General features: G+C 35.0%; 2 protein-coding genes across 4 annotated transcripts; one reads left to right on the forward strand and one right to left on the reverse strand.

The window, feature by feature from the left end:
• Window positions 1–929: 929 nt before the first annotated feature.
• On the reverse strand, window positions 930–13,111 carry LOC148958089 (arf-GAP with dual PH domain-containing protein 1-like). Of its 3 annotated transcripts, none has more exons than XM_089113604.1 (9): window positions 12,972–13,111; window positions 12,714–12,853; window positions 7,488–7,671; window positions 6,189–6,301; window positions 5,655–5,831; window positions 4,989–5,078; window positions 3,857–3,919; window positions 3,501–3,572; window positions 930–2,934 (listed from the first exon to the last, which is right to left on the reverse strand). In XM_089113604.1, the coding sequence occupies exons 1-9, from the start codon at window positions 13,051–13,053 to the stop codon at window positions 2,632–2,634; spliced, it is 1,224 nt and encodes a 407-aa protein (XP_088969730.1). In that variant the 5' UTR covers window positions 13,054–13,111; the 3' UTR covers window positions 930–2,631. The 3 variants fall into 3 exon arrangements, with proteins under 3 accessions (XP_088969730.1, XP_088969729.1, XP_088969731.1); XM_089113603.1 differs by lacking the exons at window positions 12,714–12,853; window positions 12,972–13,111 and adding exons at window positions 11,701–11,840; window positions 12,301–12,625; XM_089113605.1 differs by lacking the exons at window positions 12,714–12,853; window positions 12,972–13,111 and adding an exon at window positions 9,073–9,354.
• A 60-nt stretch (window positions 13,112–13,171) lies between these two features.
• On the forward strand, window positions 13,172–16,484 carry LOC148958090 (uncharacterized). Its single transcript, XM_089113606.1, has 3 exons — window positions 13,172–13,273; window positions 14,949–15,408; window positions 16,133–16,484. The coding sequence occupies exons 2-3, from the start codon at window positions 14,965–14,967 to the stop codon at window positions 16,475–16,477; spliced, it is 789 nt and encodes a 262-aa protein (XP_088969732.1). The 5' UTR covers window positions 13,172–13,273; window positions 14,949–14,964; the 3' UTR covers window positions 16,478–16,484.
• Window positions 16,485–16,550: the final 66 nt, after the last annotated feature.

A 16,550-nucleotide genomic window follows, 5' to 3' on the forward strand; every position in this document is an offset into this window, starting at 1 on the left:
AACCGTCGTGGAATATTTCAACCATTACAGGAAAGATTGACTCACATGGACTCAAGGAGAAGGCATGGTGATACGCTGTATATATAATGTTATAGGTAACAAGTATTACAAACTAAAAGTAAGAAAGTCGCTAAAGAAAAATTGCATATTGAAATTCGCTGTTCTTGTACATTATTTCGTTAACGGCGGGTAATTGTGTTAAGGGAGAAAATGGTGCTTTTATGGTTAAATCCAAATATCAGCGCTGGGCTTATATTCGGGGTCTTACATTCGGTAATTGCTTCCCAGGAATGGGGGATTTACATTTGGGGAAGGGGGGACATATTCAGGGATGACTATGTTATGAATTGTAAGGTATGCCTAAACGATTAAGCTTTGCCCAAGTCTCATGATTCCCACCTTCAAATGAAAGGTTTTAGGGATACTTCTTGAATCAGAGTAGTATCCTAAATGTCGAAGCAAAGCTAAAGTCAGAAATAATGATAAGAACCTATAATGTGATCAATGTGATATGCGAATTTTGATTACAGTGAAAAACGTCAAGCTTTCCAGCAAATGCTAAACAATAAAGGTAAACAGCGTTTCAGTATTATATTTTTCTCAATTCTTGCTAACTCTTGCTCACCCCTTTCAAGATTCCAGCTTGTAAGTTTTCAATATTTTCTCTCGTCGTATTTACGTCTGATTGCATGTTCAGTGTACTGCCATCTGGCCATTGAAGTCTGTTGTTGGCTAAATCGTTTCGTCTCATGATTTATTCACTTAACTGATGTTCTTCTATCTCTATAATTTCAAATTCCCATCTGCAAAAATTAAGCTAATGTGATGAAGGGAATATCAAGGAAAGATGATGGGTTGGTAATGTAGAATGAACCAACAAATATAGCCCTAAATGTAGAACAAGGTTACTGTAAAAAAAGTACTAGAGATTGGCTAAAGTCATCGATCAAAAATCAAAGGAATCAATTACAAATCGGTTTTATCAAACGAATTAAACACTAGATACTGTTTTTATATCTAAAAGAAGTTGTAATGTAAAACACGAGGGAGTAAGGCCAATTTACAATACGATAGGCCTACATCAAAATGACGATAAAGCGAATACTTGAAAAAGTGGAATGAAATCCCATTCATGGGCATGTAATAAAGATCTAAAATGACGAATACTACATACTAAAATTGTTTGTAACTAACTTAGATACAAAAAATACGAAATGATAAAAACTTTATATAGACCTACCTCAGTTTCCGCTAAATTTTTGTTTAAAATCGTACGCGTGACGGAAGAATTGAATTTGGCGCGAAATTTACTAGAAACCAGACTCCCTGTAACTCGAAATTGCGGAAATAAATAGCAGTCACATAGACTACTTTTCAACATAATTTTTCATGGTGGTTTAAAGGGAGTCACAACTCATTTAGGGGTCTTGAGTACAGGCTAAAACTCAGTAGGCATATTAATTCTCCTAAAACCAAAATTAGTATTGATCTAGACCTTAAAAAACGAGAAAATCGGTGACCAGCTAACAACAATTATAAAACTTTTTTTGAAAAGTAGACAGTTAATAGATACTGCAATGCAGATACACTAAAAAGCGAGCCAGAGAAACTCAAAAAATTTGGTAGATTCATTTTTTACTGGGTTCTGGACTCTAGCGTTACCCCCTACAAAAGCAGCCATCTACAACAGAATTATACATGCACAAAAATTGGGAGAGGAAGTTCGCTCTTGTATCCACGCTTGACATTTAAGTAATATATTAACGATCCAGAAATATAAAATAATCCAGAAATGATAGATACAGCGCATAAAAAGCAAGTTAAGGCATGTTAAGAACATGGTTTTTACAAAAATTGTCTTCTCGGGCTTAAGAAAAACGGAAACAATATATTATATACCACAATATGTAGACCAAAATAGTTACTTTGTTCTTCGAGATCAAAATACATTCCTAAAAATACCGATTTACCAGGAAAAACTGCACGCTTAACTAGTGACAATGAATCCTACTAAAAGTAGGTTAAACTTAAAAGGGAAAGGGTTTATGCTGTCTGCTGTCTGCCCAAATCGTCATAAAATCAAACAAAATCTGGGTTTAAATTAAAATCCTTGAAGAATATACTCATTTTCATACTTCAATAAACTTTGCTCGAACAAATCTTATAAATGATATACTTAAAACTTTGTTGATATTAAATCAGATGGAGATTTTGACTATCAACAGTCATGAAACTCTTTTGCAGTACACGATTAAACATTTTGCAAGTTATCTTCCTATTTCAACGAGAAATCTTATTTTCATCTGACAGTGAAGTTCAATAAGGGATTTTTGAAGGTACATCCTAACAAAGTTGCATAAAACAACGAAAACTACGAAACAACGAAAACACCGTCTGTATAAAAATATGTAATATTATATGATGAAAAATATAAAGTCCAACAATATTATAGATTACCGTGACTTATGAAAAATGAAAGTCTTGTTTTCCATATGACATATATGTCAGCTTAAAAACATTTTACGTCTCAAATCTGAGACTGAAAAATCCAGAGTATAGTCAGATTGTGCACTAATATACTAAACTAATCTAAAAATGACTGAAAACTTCCAGGGACGGACGAAAATGTATCTAAGAACTGGCTGTAGAGTCACCTGATGAAACAGAGAGCTGGGAAAACTGAGACGCTGTGGAAACTATGGACATCCTCGTATTCCGGTTTATTTCAACTGGTTCAAATTCCAATGCCTTTTTGAATGCTGACATCCATTCCGTAAAATCCTCACTCGATTCTGCTCCGAAATTGAAGACTCTTTCTGGGGTTCTTACCATAAATGGATATGGTTCATCTGGGTGCTTGCCATCTACCCCTTCAGACACACTATATATCTCCGGGGAAGGTTTTAGGGATACTTCTTGAATTGGGGTTGCATCCTACATGTTGAAGCAAAGATAAAGTCAGAAATAATGATATGTACCTATAATGTGATGTGGGGATCAATATGATATGACAAATCTTGGTTACAGTAAAAAACGTCAAGCTTTTCAGTGAATGCTAAACAATCAACAAGAAAAATATAAGTTATGTTTTGGCTTTCCCTATGTCACTGAATGTAAAGAAAAATTGTATAATCCCAGTATTAATAGACTAATATATACCCAAATTTTTGGGGCATTGCATTGGTCTATGCCGTGTGGACAGAACGACGCTAGCCATCGTAACGAAAAACTAAGGTCTCGATGAGTAATTTTCAGAGATTCACGCTTAATGCGATCATTTGACATATAGTTACTGTTCAATTTAAACACTGAAGCTTAATTTATCGTTACAGAGATTAATTCCGAGTTATTGCTCCTTTCTCATACCACTTTCAAAACTATCAAAAATATTTCTTATTTAAAAACACACGAGCTTTGAGATAAGCACTGACGTCACAAGTAATAAATGTTTTGAAAACAGAGGACAAGATTCCACAATAAAAATGAAAAGAAAGCCTTACCAATTTGTGTTCAAAATATGAAAACTTGTTTGGTTCCACAGTCAGCCATCTTTGTTTATATCGATCGTTCTCCTAAAGAAAATAGCAATACTTAAATATCGTTTCTAATAAAGAATGTACAATGCACCATTAACCTATTCGTAAACCCATATACGACAATAGCTGACGATAAAGCAAAACAACGAGAGAAATTTGAGAATAAGCCACAAAATATATGATAACTTTGACCGTAAACATAAACTCAACAGACGTTATCAGCGGACACAGCAAACGGAGCAGCTTAGGCAGGATTCCGATAGCTTCAAATATTAATATGTCACATTTTACATGGAGAAGAGCATAGTTCAGTTACTTACTTTTGGACCACTTTTCTTCAAGTGCCCTTCCTTGATTCTACAGGTGGAAAGTATCATTTCAGTCTGAAAGAAAACAAATATACAAGATGCCACAAAATATCATCAAGTATCAATTTCAATTCGAAGAATATCTGCCACTCTGAAATTTAGGCCACGCCCTAATTGTATGAACCGTTATGAAAAATGGTACTCTCAGCAAGAAATTTTTTTCTCATCCAAGATACATAGCCACTACCCAAAAATGACTCAAAAAAATAGTTACATTTCAATTCCAATCTGCATTGCAAGCAAAATTGTGGTTTTTGCACCAAGCTCCTATCGCTACCCAATAAGAAAGGACACAAAGAACAAATATATATACACACGGGCATTTCGTCTATTACTAAACAGCTATTATCTCATTGTTGCTATTCAGCTTCCGAAGACAGTTTTAGACAATGAAAACCAATGTTCTGGCTATTTCTTCGATGTAGTGGCTACGCCTCCTGGTTCATACTCCTGGAATTCAAGACAGCTCAGAGCTGGCCACTCTCCTCAATCTAAGTGTAAAATTGTCACATCAAGTGCTGGGGCCCCAGAACCTTAGATCTGTAGTCCATGACCTTAATCACTGAGTCCTGCTCAACAAAACCTGATTATGAGTTGAAGTATTCGATAAAATATCTTGTCAAGTGGCTAATGCCAGCAACTGTCTATGTATATATACTACTTACAAGCTTTCTATTGAATCCTTCGACCGTCAAAATAATGTTATTTATGATAACAGCTAGAATTTCTAACAAAAAAATGTTAGGTATGATATTCGACTCTATTGTCAACATTGTTTGGGGGGGGGGGGAGAAGGGTGTAAAGTCGGTCTTTTGCACCGGTAACCACAGAAATTCTAAAATTTTACAAAACAATACAAACAAAAGGGCATTCCAAGAACTATGCAGGGAATCAAGGTAAAAAAACATCCTTGTCCTCTAGGCTCCAGAGAAACAAAAACGATACTGAATTCTGGTTGATTCACTTCAATGGCATGCATTATACGTAGATGCTAGTATTATACGTAAACAGTACAGTGTTGCTGGTAAGCGACAGATCTTAACTGAAAATAACAGCAAAGGCAAAATAGCTTATTTACACATACATTAAGATCATTCGGATCCATATCGTAGCCTTCATCTTTAAGTAACATCAATTTCGCAGATCTGATGCAAAGATACCAGTCTACAATGTCCTGAAAATTACAAAAAATTATTACAATTTAGGAATAGTAAGACAGAGAAAAACTCACAATTTAATAAATTAATAAAAAGGGTGTTTTAACATATTTATTTCATAATATACTGCAAAATTTTAGAATGACATGCTATTCTTATAAAAGGTTTTAAAAATGTAGCGAATTAATAATCTATAGCGTAATGAAAAAAACATCAAAGTAGAGGCTTTTCTTAGCCTAAGTAATGAGCCCTGGGAGATATAAACTCGAAAAACTAAACAATGTTAATCGAGGATACCAGGTACACAGAATGAGCAACAGGAGTAAAACATGAGGGCTGCCTTTGCTGCTAGGGCGTTATAGCGCAAGGCCCCAAGACCGTTACCCCCTGTCACAGATTACAGGGCAATGTCTTCTTCCCATTTGAAGTCAACAGGTTCAATGAGAAATACAGATATATGTTCCAAAATGCACTCCGTGTTTCGACTTTGCTAAGTTCTATAAATCATAAATATTAGAAACGCTAGTAAATAAAACCGTTAAAAAATTAGAAAAAACATCCAAATAGTAAGATGATATTTTAAAACAGCTAACCTTGGCAGTTTCTGCGTGCACATAAATACTGCGGCTGCAAGATTTTTTAGGTTTTCCCTTCTTCTCTTTAACCTCTGGTGACACAATCTCCATGCTATAAAATTTCTCAGTTTTGCTTTCACTGCACAGTATAACATTGACGTCTTTGATGTTCAGTCTTTTTATGGGGGCTAAATCCTGAAAAAATTAGTCAGTGGAAACGAATTCAATTCGTGTTTCACTGAAATTCTCAATGGCAAAGCATCCAATTTTCACTCAAACTCGAATGCAACTTTACATTCAAAACAAAATATTATTTCTAAAATATTCAAGCTTTTGGAACCATATTTTATACCAAATGATTTTAACTTTACAATAGCCCTGTGTGACAAAAATAGCAGGAGGGACAGGGAAAAGAAATAAAATTGTAGAATTATGGATTTAGCGGTTTAGTAGCTGCACTAAACGTAGTTTGCTAAATAGAGTAAAGTTGCGTACTGCAACTCACGAGATATTTGACAAAGAGTTGACAAAACAGATAACAAATAAACAAACCTCTTTTTTTTCGTAATAAGAAAGTGATCCCGTATCAGATGATAGCCTAAAGTATCTTAGATTCCAAGAATTTCCATTTCGGTCCCTCTTTCTTAGCAGGCCATCCTTCATTCCTAGGGATAACGTATTGATTTATATCTAGATAAACTGACTGCACGATGTCCTGTTATGAATGAAAATGGACCTCTAGGTTTAATCCGAGCACACTAGTCAATATCAGCAAATTAGAATTAAAAAACGAAGAAATAATTTAAACTGATCTTTTTGGGATGTAAAAATAAAAGGCGACAGAAAGGACTGTGCACAGGTATAACGTTACTATAACACGTACATGGCAGAGCCATAAATGCCCTGAAACACCCACATTTTTCTCAATAACAAGAAGATACACCGATTTCATAGTAAACGTAGAGAGGACTCATCTGCCTGCAAAAATGTGAATTTCCAGGCATTCGGAACTTCCGCAGAAGTAACTCTAATCTATCCAATATAGGTAATTCCTTAGCTCTAAACACAAATTGCACGAACCGAGCCGAATTTGAAACACTCTGAGCTCAAGGCTGACGTGTATTTGGTATTGTAAAATGGATTTATCGAGAAACAAACGATACAAAAGGACAGGACCGCCTTCATACATACAAACAGGCCCTAGCGAATGGTCCATAAAGAAAACTCATATAATGACGTCATCTACCATTCATTGCAATACCATTTTATTCAAGAAAATTTCATCATACCAAAATATTATGCTTCACTTTATTACAAAAACTGTAAGACACTAAGTAATGAAGACAGGGTCGAGCCTTGAATTGCATAAGAACTGTTAAATAGAAATTAAGGTAATAAAACACTACAATTATTTGTTTTGGTTTTGTGCCAATATTCAAGGATTCATTTCCAATTAAAGAGAATCCATGCAGGAAGCTGGGTAACGTTCTTGTCACATCGCTACCCCACCCTCCTGTAACTGTGTACTCTTAGACGGGGAATAAACAGGGGCATGGATGTTGAAGAAACGAGGGGTCATGACTGAGTCCAAAATATAATAAACGGGGTTCATTGTTTATAAATAACTCATAAATCCAAGTCATTGTTGAAAGGGATTCTGAAGAAAATTTCAATTTTTTGTCAAAAGTTCTCGACCATTTAAATACGGAGCTGGAGTCTTCAAAAATCCAACAAAAAAGAAACGGATAGAAGGGGGTATGATACTTGATCTTAATGCAGTTATAATCAATTTCTGATTGGAGCAGATCTATTGTGTATATTCAACTTTGAGACTAGCAAAGAAATGCCTACCTTTACAATAGGCTTGCTTGGAATCATTTCCTTCCATAAACTCTTTTCTTTCATACTTTGCTCTGATCCACTCCTCGATATAAAAATCCGTTCTGTGATCGATAGGAGTTGGCCTTCTCCAGCATACTGGCACATTCTTTTCATAAATTTCGTTTGATTTTATGTTGCCCTTCGCAGCCATTGACTGAAATGAAAAAAGAATCTTCTCTCACACCAGATATGAGCAAAAAGAATTTTGTGAGGAAGAGGGGTGGGGAGAGATGGTGTTAGCTTGTCAGACTGGGAAAATTTTAGAGAAAGAAATTCAGAAACAAGTAATACGACGATCAGAATCCAATGTAATAAACTTTTCAAAATAAACTAAATTAAATGAATACTTATATTTTGCCCCGGCATACATGGCTTCATTAAAGTGAGAAAATTTTGCTTTTTATTGCCTCGAAACCACAGGGATATAGATTTGAAGAAATTTCTGTGAGAGCTCTTTACGGTGTGATGGACTACAAGCGACTCGGGATGTTGTTTCAAAGATAACCAGTGTAAAAATGAAAAAGCAAAATTAGCATTATATTCATTAGCATAAACAAGGCACAATAACCATAAATGAGGCAAGTTAGAACCGCCCTGTTCCATACACCTGTTTTATAGAAGCACTTTATGACAGACTGGTTAAACAGTAATTTTCATAAACAAGGTATTATGTTAAATTTTGAATGATTAGGGCAGGGAATTCAACATTTGCATGCAGCAGAGTCCAACTCCCTAAAAAACACGAGTATAAAAAAGATGGGGTGATGGTTGAATTTAGAAAGGAGGGCGTTATCATAAAATATGATGCCACGAAGTTTTATTCAGGAAAATGAGCATACGAAGATAAAAGTAAAACTTGTGATGGTTTTTGCCATAAAAACTCTGTTGTAAATGTACAAAAATGAATAAATGAATGAAAATAGTTACATCGACTACAAGAAATGTATATCACTGCTCAAGAACCTATACAAAACTTCTAATCACGAGCATGTTTCTTTCTGAAAAATATCAAGATTTGATTTTGGAAATCACAGGGAAACATAAAACGAAACAGCCAATAATTAGAGATATAAAAACCGCCATCCGCATCATTTACTTGCATTTGTGCACTGGAGCCATGACAGGCAAGCAAAACGTAGTATAAGTGGCTAAAAACTACTTGAGGTGTGAGCTAAGACCTTTAAGGCTTTTTGTTTGGATCCTTAGACTTTTTGCAACTGCCGGTAAATGCAATTATCCCAACCAGGACACGAAACCATCTTTACGTCAAGGAAACCTCAAATGACAGAGATTAATCAACAATAAGAAGAGTTTCTTCAAAATCATACGCGCCTCGGCAATACACGCCCGTCTCTAAAGCGTTATCTAACGTTAGCGCTGTAGTTTGTATCCCAGACTTTTTATCCTTCTCCCCTCTTTCCTTCATTATTTAAATACCTACGTTAGTTTGAGCAACGAGTTATTAACGTAGTTTTTATATTTCAGCAAACCTCCATGCGAAAACGCGGGGTGAATACCATTTTTTCAACTATTTAGACAAAAAAGGATAGCTAACCTTCTTGTCAATTATGGGACCAACACCTCCTTCCACAATATCTAGTGAAGGCCATTTACAAAGTGATCGTACAGGTACTGTTATACTCTTCTTCATCAATAGTTTTTCAACTGAATTGTTTTCCTTTATTTACCTGAAAAATCCTCATATATTTCTATTCTAGCTTTTATATGATATTCTTAAACAGTTATATAAATTTGTCCATCCTATCAAGTGGGTGCATTTTGTTGCTTCTGCTGTTTGTTTCAGTCTCAATTCTTAAGCAAAAGACACAAATATCTGTCTTTAAAATACATTTTCTAAACAAATCAGAATTCAATGTTTCTGAAAACAATTATGTTTTCAAGAATTAGCAAAATAAAAAATGAGTATAAACTCAAAACAAAAATATTTCAAAAGTTATGGTTCTGTTGGCTGATAGAATTTTGACCTTCAACTACACTTTAAATTTTCTTGCTTTTTCATGAAAATCTTTAGAACACACTTATTCAAAAGAATGAATCTTACAAAAGTTATTATTTTAAAGAAATTTATTTTTCTTCAGTACAAAAATATTGACTGTGTCAACTGTAGTGACTAAATAACTGCATACCCCATCAGTAGTAGGGAAAACAAACTGTCACCTTAGCCACCTTAACAAGTCAGTAAATGTTTGGATAGGAAAATTTCTTACTTTGCAATCTTAAACCATTTATTATGCAATTGTTGTTCATGAATGAGCAATTTCTATTAGCCTTTCAAAGTTGGTGAACAGCTTGAAAGATTTCATATGCACAACAGAGGATCTTTAACACAAATGCAAGACTATAAGGTGTGGTCATGGGTGTGGTCATGAGTGTTGCTATACAGCACAGCCCCCTTTCTAAATTTTCAGGATGGCAATCTTGCTCACCACTCTAGCTAATTGATGACACTTGTATTTCAAAAAGTCTGCATAGGTTTGTTGTGTCTCCACACGGTAGTCTCCAAGCCAGACATCACTTGATATCTATTTCTCAAAATACGAAAACTAATATATAAGATGAATCTGACTATTTTTACCAATCACATTTCTTTGTAAGCAGATCTTTGTCACCAAATCATCTAAGACAACTTCAGAACCTCTAATTCCAATGGTTCTAATTCCAATCAGGTCAGTGTCTCATGCGGAGTTCCACAAGGTTCCGTCCTTGGACCCTTTCTTTTCTTAATTTACATTAATGACTCGCCTCTTTCATCCTCAAAATCAACCTACTACTTATTTGCTGATGATACCAACATACGTATATTATGAAGCTGAAAGTCTTAATCAGCTTGTGGTTTTTTTTCAAAGTAAGACACTTTTTACCTTTAAGTGTTTTGATCTGTCTTTACAAATCTCTGTTTCACCTTTTCTCTAATATGGAATTTTAGTTCGGGGTCTTACCTATGAAACCTACATCAAGCCAGTATTTCTTTTGCAGAAAAAGATAATAAGGGCAATCGCATTTGAACATTTCAATTTTCATTCTACACCAATCTTTGCTGACTTAATAATACTAAAGCTGCATGACCTCTCTCAATTAAAATTCAGAGTTTTGTATCTCCTCCTTACTTTCACTCTTTCTTCAAACAAGTTAAAACTGTTTATCAATATGGTACACGGCAAGCTAGCAAGAATGATATTTTTGTTACTGAGAAGAATACTCTTCAATATGGTCTCAGGTCTGTGCGATACTTCGGAGCAAAGTGCTGCAATAGCATTCCTGTTCACCAGCTGCCTTTAGCTTTCATCGAAAACTCAAAGCTTTCTTTTTTGAAAACAATTACCTTACATAGTTGGCTTACACCTATAGTCTTTTTAGATGGCTCTGCTTTCCGGCTGAATGGATGATGGACTGCCTTTTTTGGGGGTCGGCCTACTTGGGGGGCTGGTTGGTTTCCTGGGTGATGTTTTGTCCTATCAGGGGTAGGGGGTTGCTCTGCATGGTCTTTGCAGTTGGGAGTTGAGTCTTTCGATTGTGGGGATTGTGTTGAGGGGCATGCCTTGCCCTTGGTAGGTGGGACAGTGTTCAGGGGTTTCGGCTTGCTTCTGTGGGTTGGTCATGTGGGGCAGTGGCTGGTTGCTTGCTTGACTGGGAGGTGGTAATACCTTATAACTGAATTGAATTAAATTATAAAGTTGATTAAATGCCCAGAAACTACTTCCCAATTTCATTAGTCATTTTCAATAAAGGGGGTGCTCTCTCCTTGATTAGCCCAGCTACTGAGAGAGCTCCTCCTGGAGAAATTCCCCTGCATACAATTCTTTTTTTTTTCTTTTCTCAAATCATGACATATTTATATTGTATGTTATTAATATTTGTTGTTGTTTACTTGCTATTAAATTGTATCTTGTGGAATTTTCAAATTAAATGAACTGAACTGAACTAAACAGAACCTTTGTGTCAACTGTTTCTGAGAAATATCATTGGGGCTAAATGGGTAATTATTTCACAATGTGTAATTATATATTGATTGGTCGATTATGACTTTGATCTTTTCAGACTTGTAAGTTTTTCTTCATTCTTTGTTCAGTGCATCTATTTGAATGTCAAATGAAAAGGATTAAAGGTCTATAGAGCTAAGGCAGTTTGGTGTATTTGTTTACAATCTTTTACACTTTTATACCTCATACATTTCTTCACTCCACTTATCCAGTTCAAGTGATTTTGTAACTGAGCAGTGCACACCAAGACTACGATGTGACCCCACACAGTTTACACAGAGGAATATACCAAGGCTAATAGAAGCCCATTTAGGTGCTGATGCTGCAAGAGAAAAAATGATATATTACATATAACACAAACTAAATTAAAGCTTGCAGGAGACCTAGAAAAGATTTTTGTTGCAATAAGGTGTTGCATTAGTTTAAATTATAGTCTGATTCATCAACATTATTTACAAGTATAGATAAATACCACTATTCTAAAAAAATTGCAAAGCTGTACATTTTAGGTATGATATTAACAAGAAGCAGCATGTTCTCTAGGACAGTGAGAAAAAACATAAAAGTTATTGAGCCCAGTACCCTAAATCCTTGATCCGAAGTCATATTAGAAATCTAATCATAAATAGAAATCTTTTAAGCAAATCAGCAAAGTCAAGGCATTAGCCGTTTAATCTTCTTAAAGGTTCAATTTTCGTCAAGAGAAGTATTTTATAACTATTTATTCTATAAAGGTCTTCTTTTGAAACCAAAAAGCAAATGAGACTTGCAAATCAACATACCGTCGCATCCACAATCAGCACACCGGCTATTTCCAGGCTGATCCAGCAAATCGAACAACTTCAAACCAACGCTTCCTGACATATCTTCGTTTTCTTTCACTTCCAGAAAGTTAAAAATATACGGGATCTTTTGAAAGTACTGTGATTTCTCCCCTTTTGATGCAATTTTAGAAAGGCTTGATTTTGAAAGAATAAGGAAGCAAGTAGACCGGTGTGTCATATTGCTTATGATAGTGGCGAAGTCCAATTAGAAACGACTTCCGGATTCGTGACTTCCTACAAGGCCCTCTCTCTGGTCTCGAGGCAAAGCGCACGAAGAGAAATTAAAAAATATCAAATGCCATCTAAACGCAACGTCATACAAAAAATCTAGGTATTTAATAGGCTAGACATTTTTAGAAAGAATGAAGTACCTCGCATTTTTCATCTGACCAGTTGTCGAGTCTAAGGGATCTGACGAAGGAAACATGTCTACCAAGGTTTCGATGAAGGCCGCTACATTTCAAACATAGAAAAATACTGAGATTTTCAGAAGCCCAATCTGGAGGTTCCCCTATAAACAAATAAAAATACAATCAAACACAAGGCAGAAGAATTTTATAAGCTCTATTTTCTTTAACACTTTGCATGACTTAGGCCACACCCCCCGAGCAAAGCGAAAAAAAACTTACTTTTATCACCACATTCTGCACAACCATCATTGCCAGGTTGTTTGAGAAGATTAAAAAGAACAGTCTTGTTTCTCTCGCTCATTTCTAATCTTATTTAGGCCTAAAGTTGTCTTCTGTGCTTTACAGTTTCCAAATGGCACATTAAACATTCCGCACGGATTCCTACATTGTTTTGCTAAAATCCTCCTTTGCAATCCCGCCTCGCATTCGAAATGGCCTAGTCTGGCGGCATGGTTAAATCCCAAATCAGTGGCTTCTGATCGTAAAATCATCTTTGGATAAAACGTAGTGAATTGGCAAAGGTAAGAGTAAGCTCTACAAAGGAGTTAAATAATAAGTAAGCTCTCCTCATTGGTTTTTCATTTCAGCAAGATTGCCTCATATATATTGGTCCAATTATGCGTCACTACTTGCAGTTTCACACTATCTGTTTTGAAAAACACGTATTTGCCACGTGAGTCATTAAAAATTTACAGTTATGTGACTCAGTTACACCAGGCGCGGATCTAGCCAAAATTTTGACCTGTTTCGGGGTGCTTTACCCCGTTACAGCCCTGTGTGTTATTGGTCCATAAATATTGCTAAAAGTTGTGAATGAAGTTAATAAAATGTGATTAACTAAACTTTATCTAAAATGTCACAATTTTACTACGTTCAGCATGGCCTTGATCCTCTTCTTTCAACTTCAATTCTAATTTTCATGATTTTTTCGGAGAAAGGAAGTCTAGTCCCTCAATAAATAAAAAACTTTATTAGAAAACACACCACTATTCGAAAGCTATGAAAGTTTTTATGCCATAGAGACAAGGACTCTGACGGAGACAAAGATATTGACATTCCTTGACCTTCCATAACGTGAAAACATCTTATGTGAACTTTAAAAAATTGTTCACACAATCTTTATTACATGTTTGTGGGAAAAAATTGTTTAAAGTCTGTTTTTATCTTTTTTCATCGCATTTTTCTTGTCATTTTTCATAAGAGAAACTTTTCATTTTGTATTGAACGCTGCCCTCTGATAAACGGTGCCCTCTATTGAACCCCGCATCCAAAAGTCTGTAATAAACCCTGCAGCATTCTTTAGAGGAAATACTGTATAAAAATTTTTTTAAAGATTAATGCTATTAATATTTCTTGCTGTGGGAATTTTATGAATCCATGCCTCTCAGTTAGTTTGAGGTATGTGGTTGCAGGCCCATGTCTCAGCACATGCCTAGGCAAGACACGGTGCACATGTTGTCATAGGCCTGATTTTCAGACAGTAGCGTTATGGCCCCCCTGTCATTTGCACTTTGTAAAGATTCCTTTTACATCTAAATTCTTGTCATATTGTTTTAAACCTTAATGAGATGGTTTGCTTGTTAATCAGTGGAAACTGTCAAAAAATCACAGTGAGGTTTGGTGTGCCAGTTAAGTGTGATGAAAGAACCACACTGAATGTGCATCACCACCACTGTCATTACAGGAAGCAATATTTTGATTGTGCCATCAATCATCTGGGTCATCAAATGGAGCTGAATACAACTTTTCAGAAGATTGATTCCGTTAAACATTCAAGCAAAACTTCTATGTCAGAAGTTTAATTTTAGAACATTATTCTTATTGTTACTATTCTTGTTGTTATGAATTCATGTTGGGATCAAAATAATATTAGTATCTTTTGTGAGTATCTATAACACTTGAAAGATGATAGTTATATAATCCTTTGGTATAGCAAGGGTTAAAATTGGCACAGAAAAGCTGTAACATCAATAGTACTTATATTACTGCTTTTCAGTGCAATTTAGGCAGGAAGTTATTAATGGCCCACCTTGATGAAAAATTTTAGGCACATGCTCAGCCATGAACCTGCTCAAATCATTACGAGCGGCATGTAAATCATAATAGTGTCCAAGATATCATGAATGTTGATTAATTCTTTCATTATCTCACATTATATATTTCCAAAGCCTAAACGTTTTTTAAAATTATTTGCAGGCGGCTCTTAGATAAAATGGAATGTGAAGCCCTAGAACATGAAGAGAAAAAAAGAAAGAAATCTAAGAAAAAACAGCATAAAGAATCTCAAAAGGATGATGATCTTGAACTCAAAAATGATAATAATCAATCAACTATTGTAGATGATAAACATGGAAAGGAGAAAAAAAATAAAAAGCACAAAAAGAAAGTAAAAAATGAAGACAGAGAAGCTGAGATTTCTACAGATACAGAACGTTCGGATTTGACAGAAAGTCAGCCAAAGAAAAAGAAGAAGAAACGAAAGCATGAAGCAGAAGATGTTAAAGAAATAAAAGGACAGAAAGGCCAAAAAGATCGTTTTGAAGACAAAGATGAAGCAACAGAAGCAAAACGGAAAAAGAAAAGAAAGAAGAGTAAAAAGGAAAAGACAAGTGACGAAGAAGAGGAAGAATTACCAGAGAATAAAAAGAAATCAGAGGTAGGTATTTATTGGTTTGGTATATGTTCTTTTGTGAACAGGACATATTCTGCTAAGTGTTGCAAATATGTGTTCTCCAATTCAACGCTGGGTAGTTTCTCAACATTCTATGAAAAATGCTGTAAACTCTTTTAAAGGATGTAGTTTCCACATTTATCTTGAAATATTGCCAGACAAAAGTTGATTTGAGAAAATCATTTCACCAGATATATATATACACTCTTTTGCAATGTTTTCCAATATTGATATTGTAAAAAAATTAAAATTAAAATTGGAATTTGTTGGCATTTGGGCCTTGGACAGTCTTTTCCTTTTACCCTTTCCCTCTCAATTGGCTTCTTTGGACTACAATATACTGTTTTTTTCAATCTATGATGATGCTGCTTGAGAAGTTATTTTGTTTTCAACTCTACCACAATAATTTACAAATTTCCCTTGTTTCCACCTTTAATACTACAAAAATGCTTCTGTTGTAGCAACTTGTGTTATTTGGAGCCAACTATTTCTTATTTATGTATTTGGTAAACATTTCAATCTAACCCAGTCTTGCAAAAATGTATTTTTTATTCAATGTTTGGGTTTTCCTAAAGTCTCATACTCTACATAAACAACAACAGAATCACTAACTGAAGATAAAAGATTCTATATCCTAAAAGTGAACTGTGACCATTGTGAAGGAAGTTTGTGAGTTTGCAAAATAAACTATGAATCATCAATTTTTTAGGAAAAAGTTGATGTTGGACAGTGGGGTCAAGCCTCTTTTGGATCTGAAGAGCAAAAAAATAAATTCATACGGCTGCTTGGTGGGTTTAAAAACAAAGACAAGTCAGTAGATGATAAAGGAAAGACAAGTATCTTTAAAGGAGTAAAGAAATTTAATAGTGCTGCAATGAGTAAAGATGAAGAGAAGAGGTTAAATAACAAACTGGAGACGCAATATCAACAAGCATTTGATACCTCAAGAAATAAAAGAGGTCTTGGTCTTGGTTATGACCCAAACCAGGATAAAAGCTTAAAAACATTTCATATTGATGTTGAGGGGCCACCAAAGTCAATGAAGTTTGAATGAGATCATATTGAACCTGTTTTTCTTTAAATGTTCTTTATTTCACAATATTATGGTTGACAAACATGCAGAAGAA

The sequence above is a fragment of the Rhopilema esculentum genome, chromosome 18 (assembly GCF_057945365.1).
Source record: "Rhopilema esculentum isolate cy_ngs chromosome 18, ASM5794536v1, whole genome shotgun sequence".
Taxonomy (NCBI): Eukaryota; Metazoa; Cnidaria; class Scyphozoa; order Rhizostomeae; family Rhizostomatidae; genus Rhopilema; species Rhopilema esculentum.

Coding starts and splice junctions, on each gene's coding strand:
- LOC148958090 (XM_089113606.1), top strand. CDS start 14,965: ATGGAATGTGAAGCCCTAGAACATGAAGAGAAAAAAAGAAAGAAATCT. Junction 15,409..16,132: donor AGAATAAAAAGAAATCAGAG/GTAGGTATTTAT, acceptor TCAATTTTTTAG/GAAAAAGTTGATGTTGGACA.
- LOC148958089 (XM_089113603.1), bottom strand. CDS start 12,520: ATGACACACCGGTCTACTTGCTTCCTTATTCTTTCAAAATCAAGCCTT. Junction 5,832..6,188: donor CTTATTACGAAAAAAAAGAG/GTTTGTTTATTT, acceptor TAATTTTTTCAG/GATTTAGCCCCCATAAAAAG. Junction 2,935..3,500: donor CATATTTTGAACACAAATTG/GTAAGGCTTTCT, acceptor TTCAACATGTAG/GATGCAACCCCAATTCAAGA.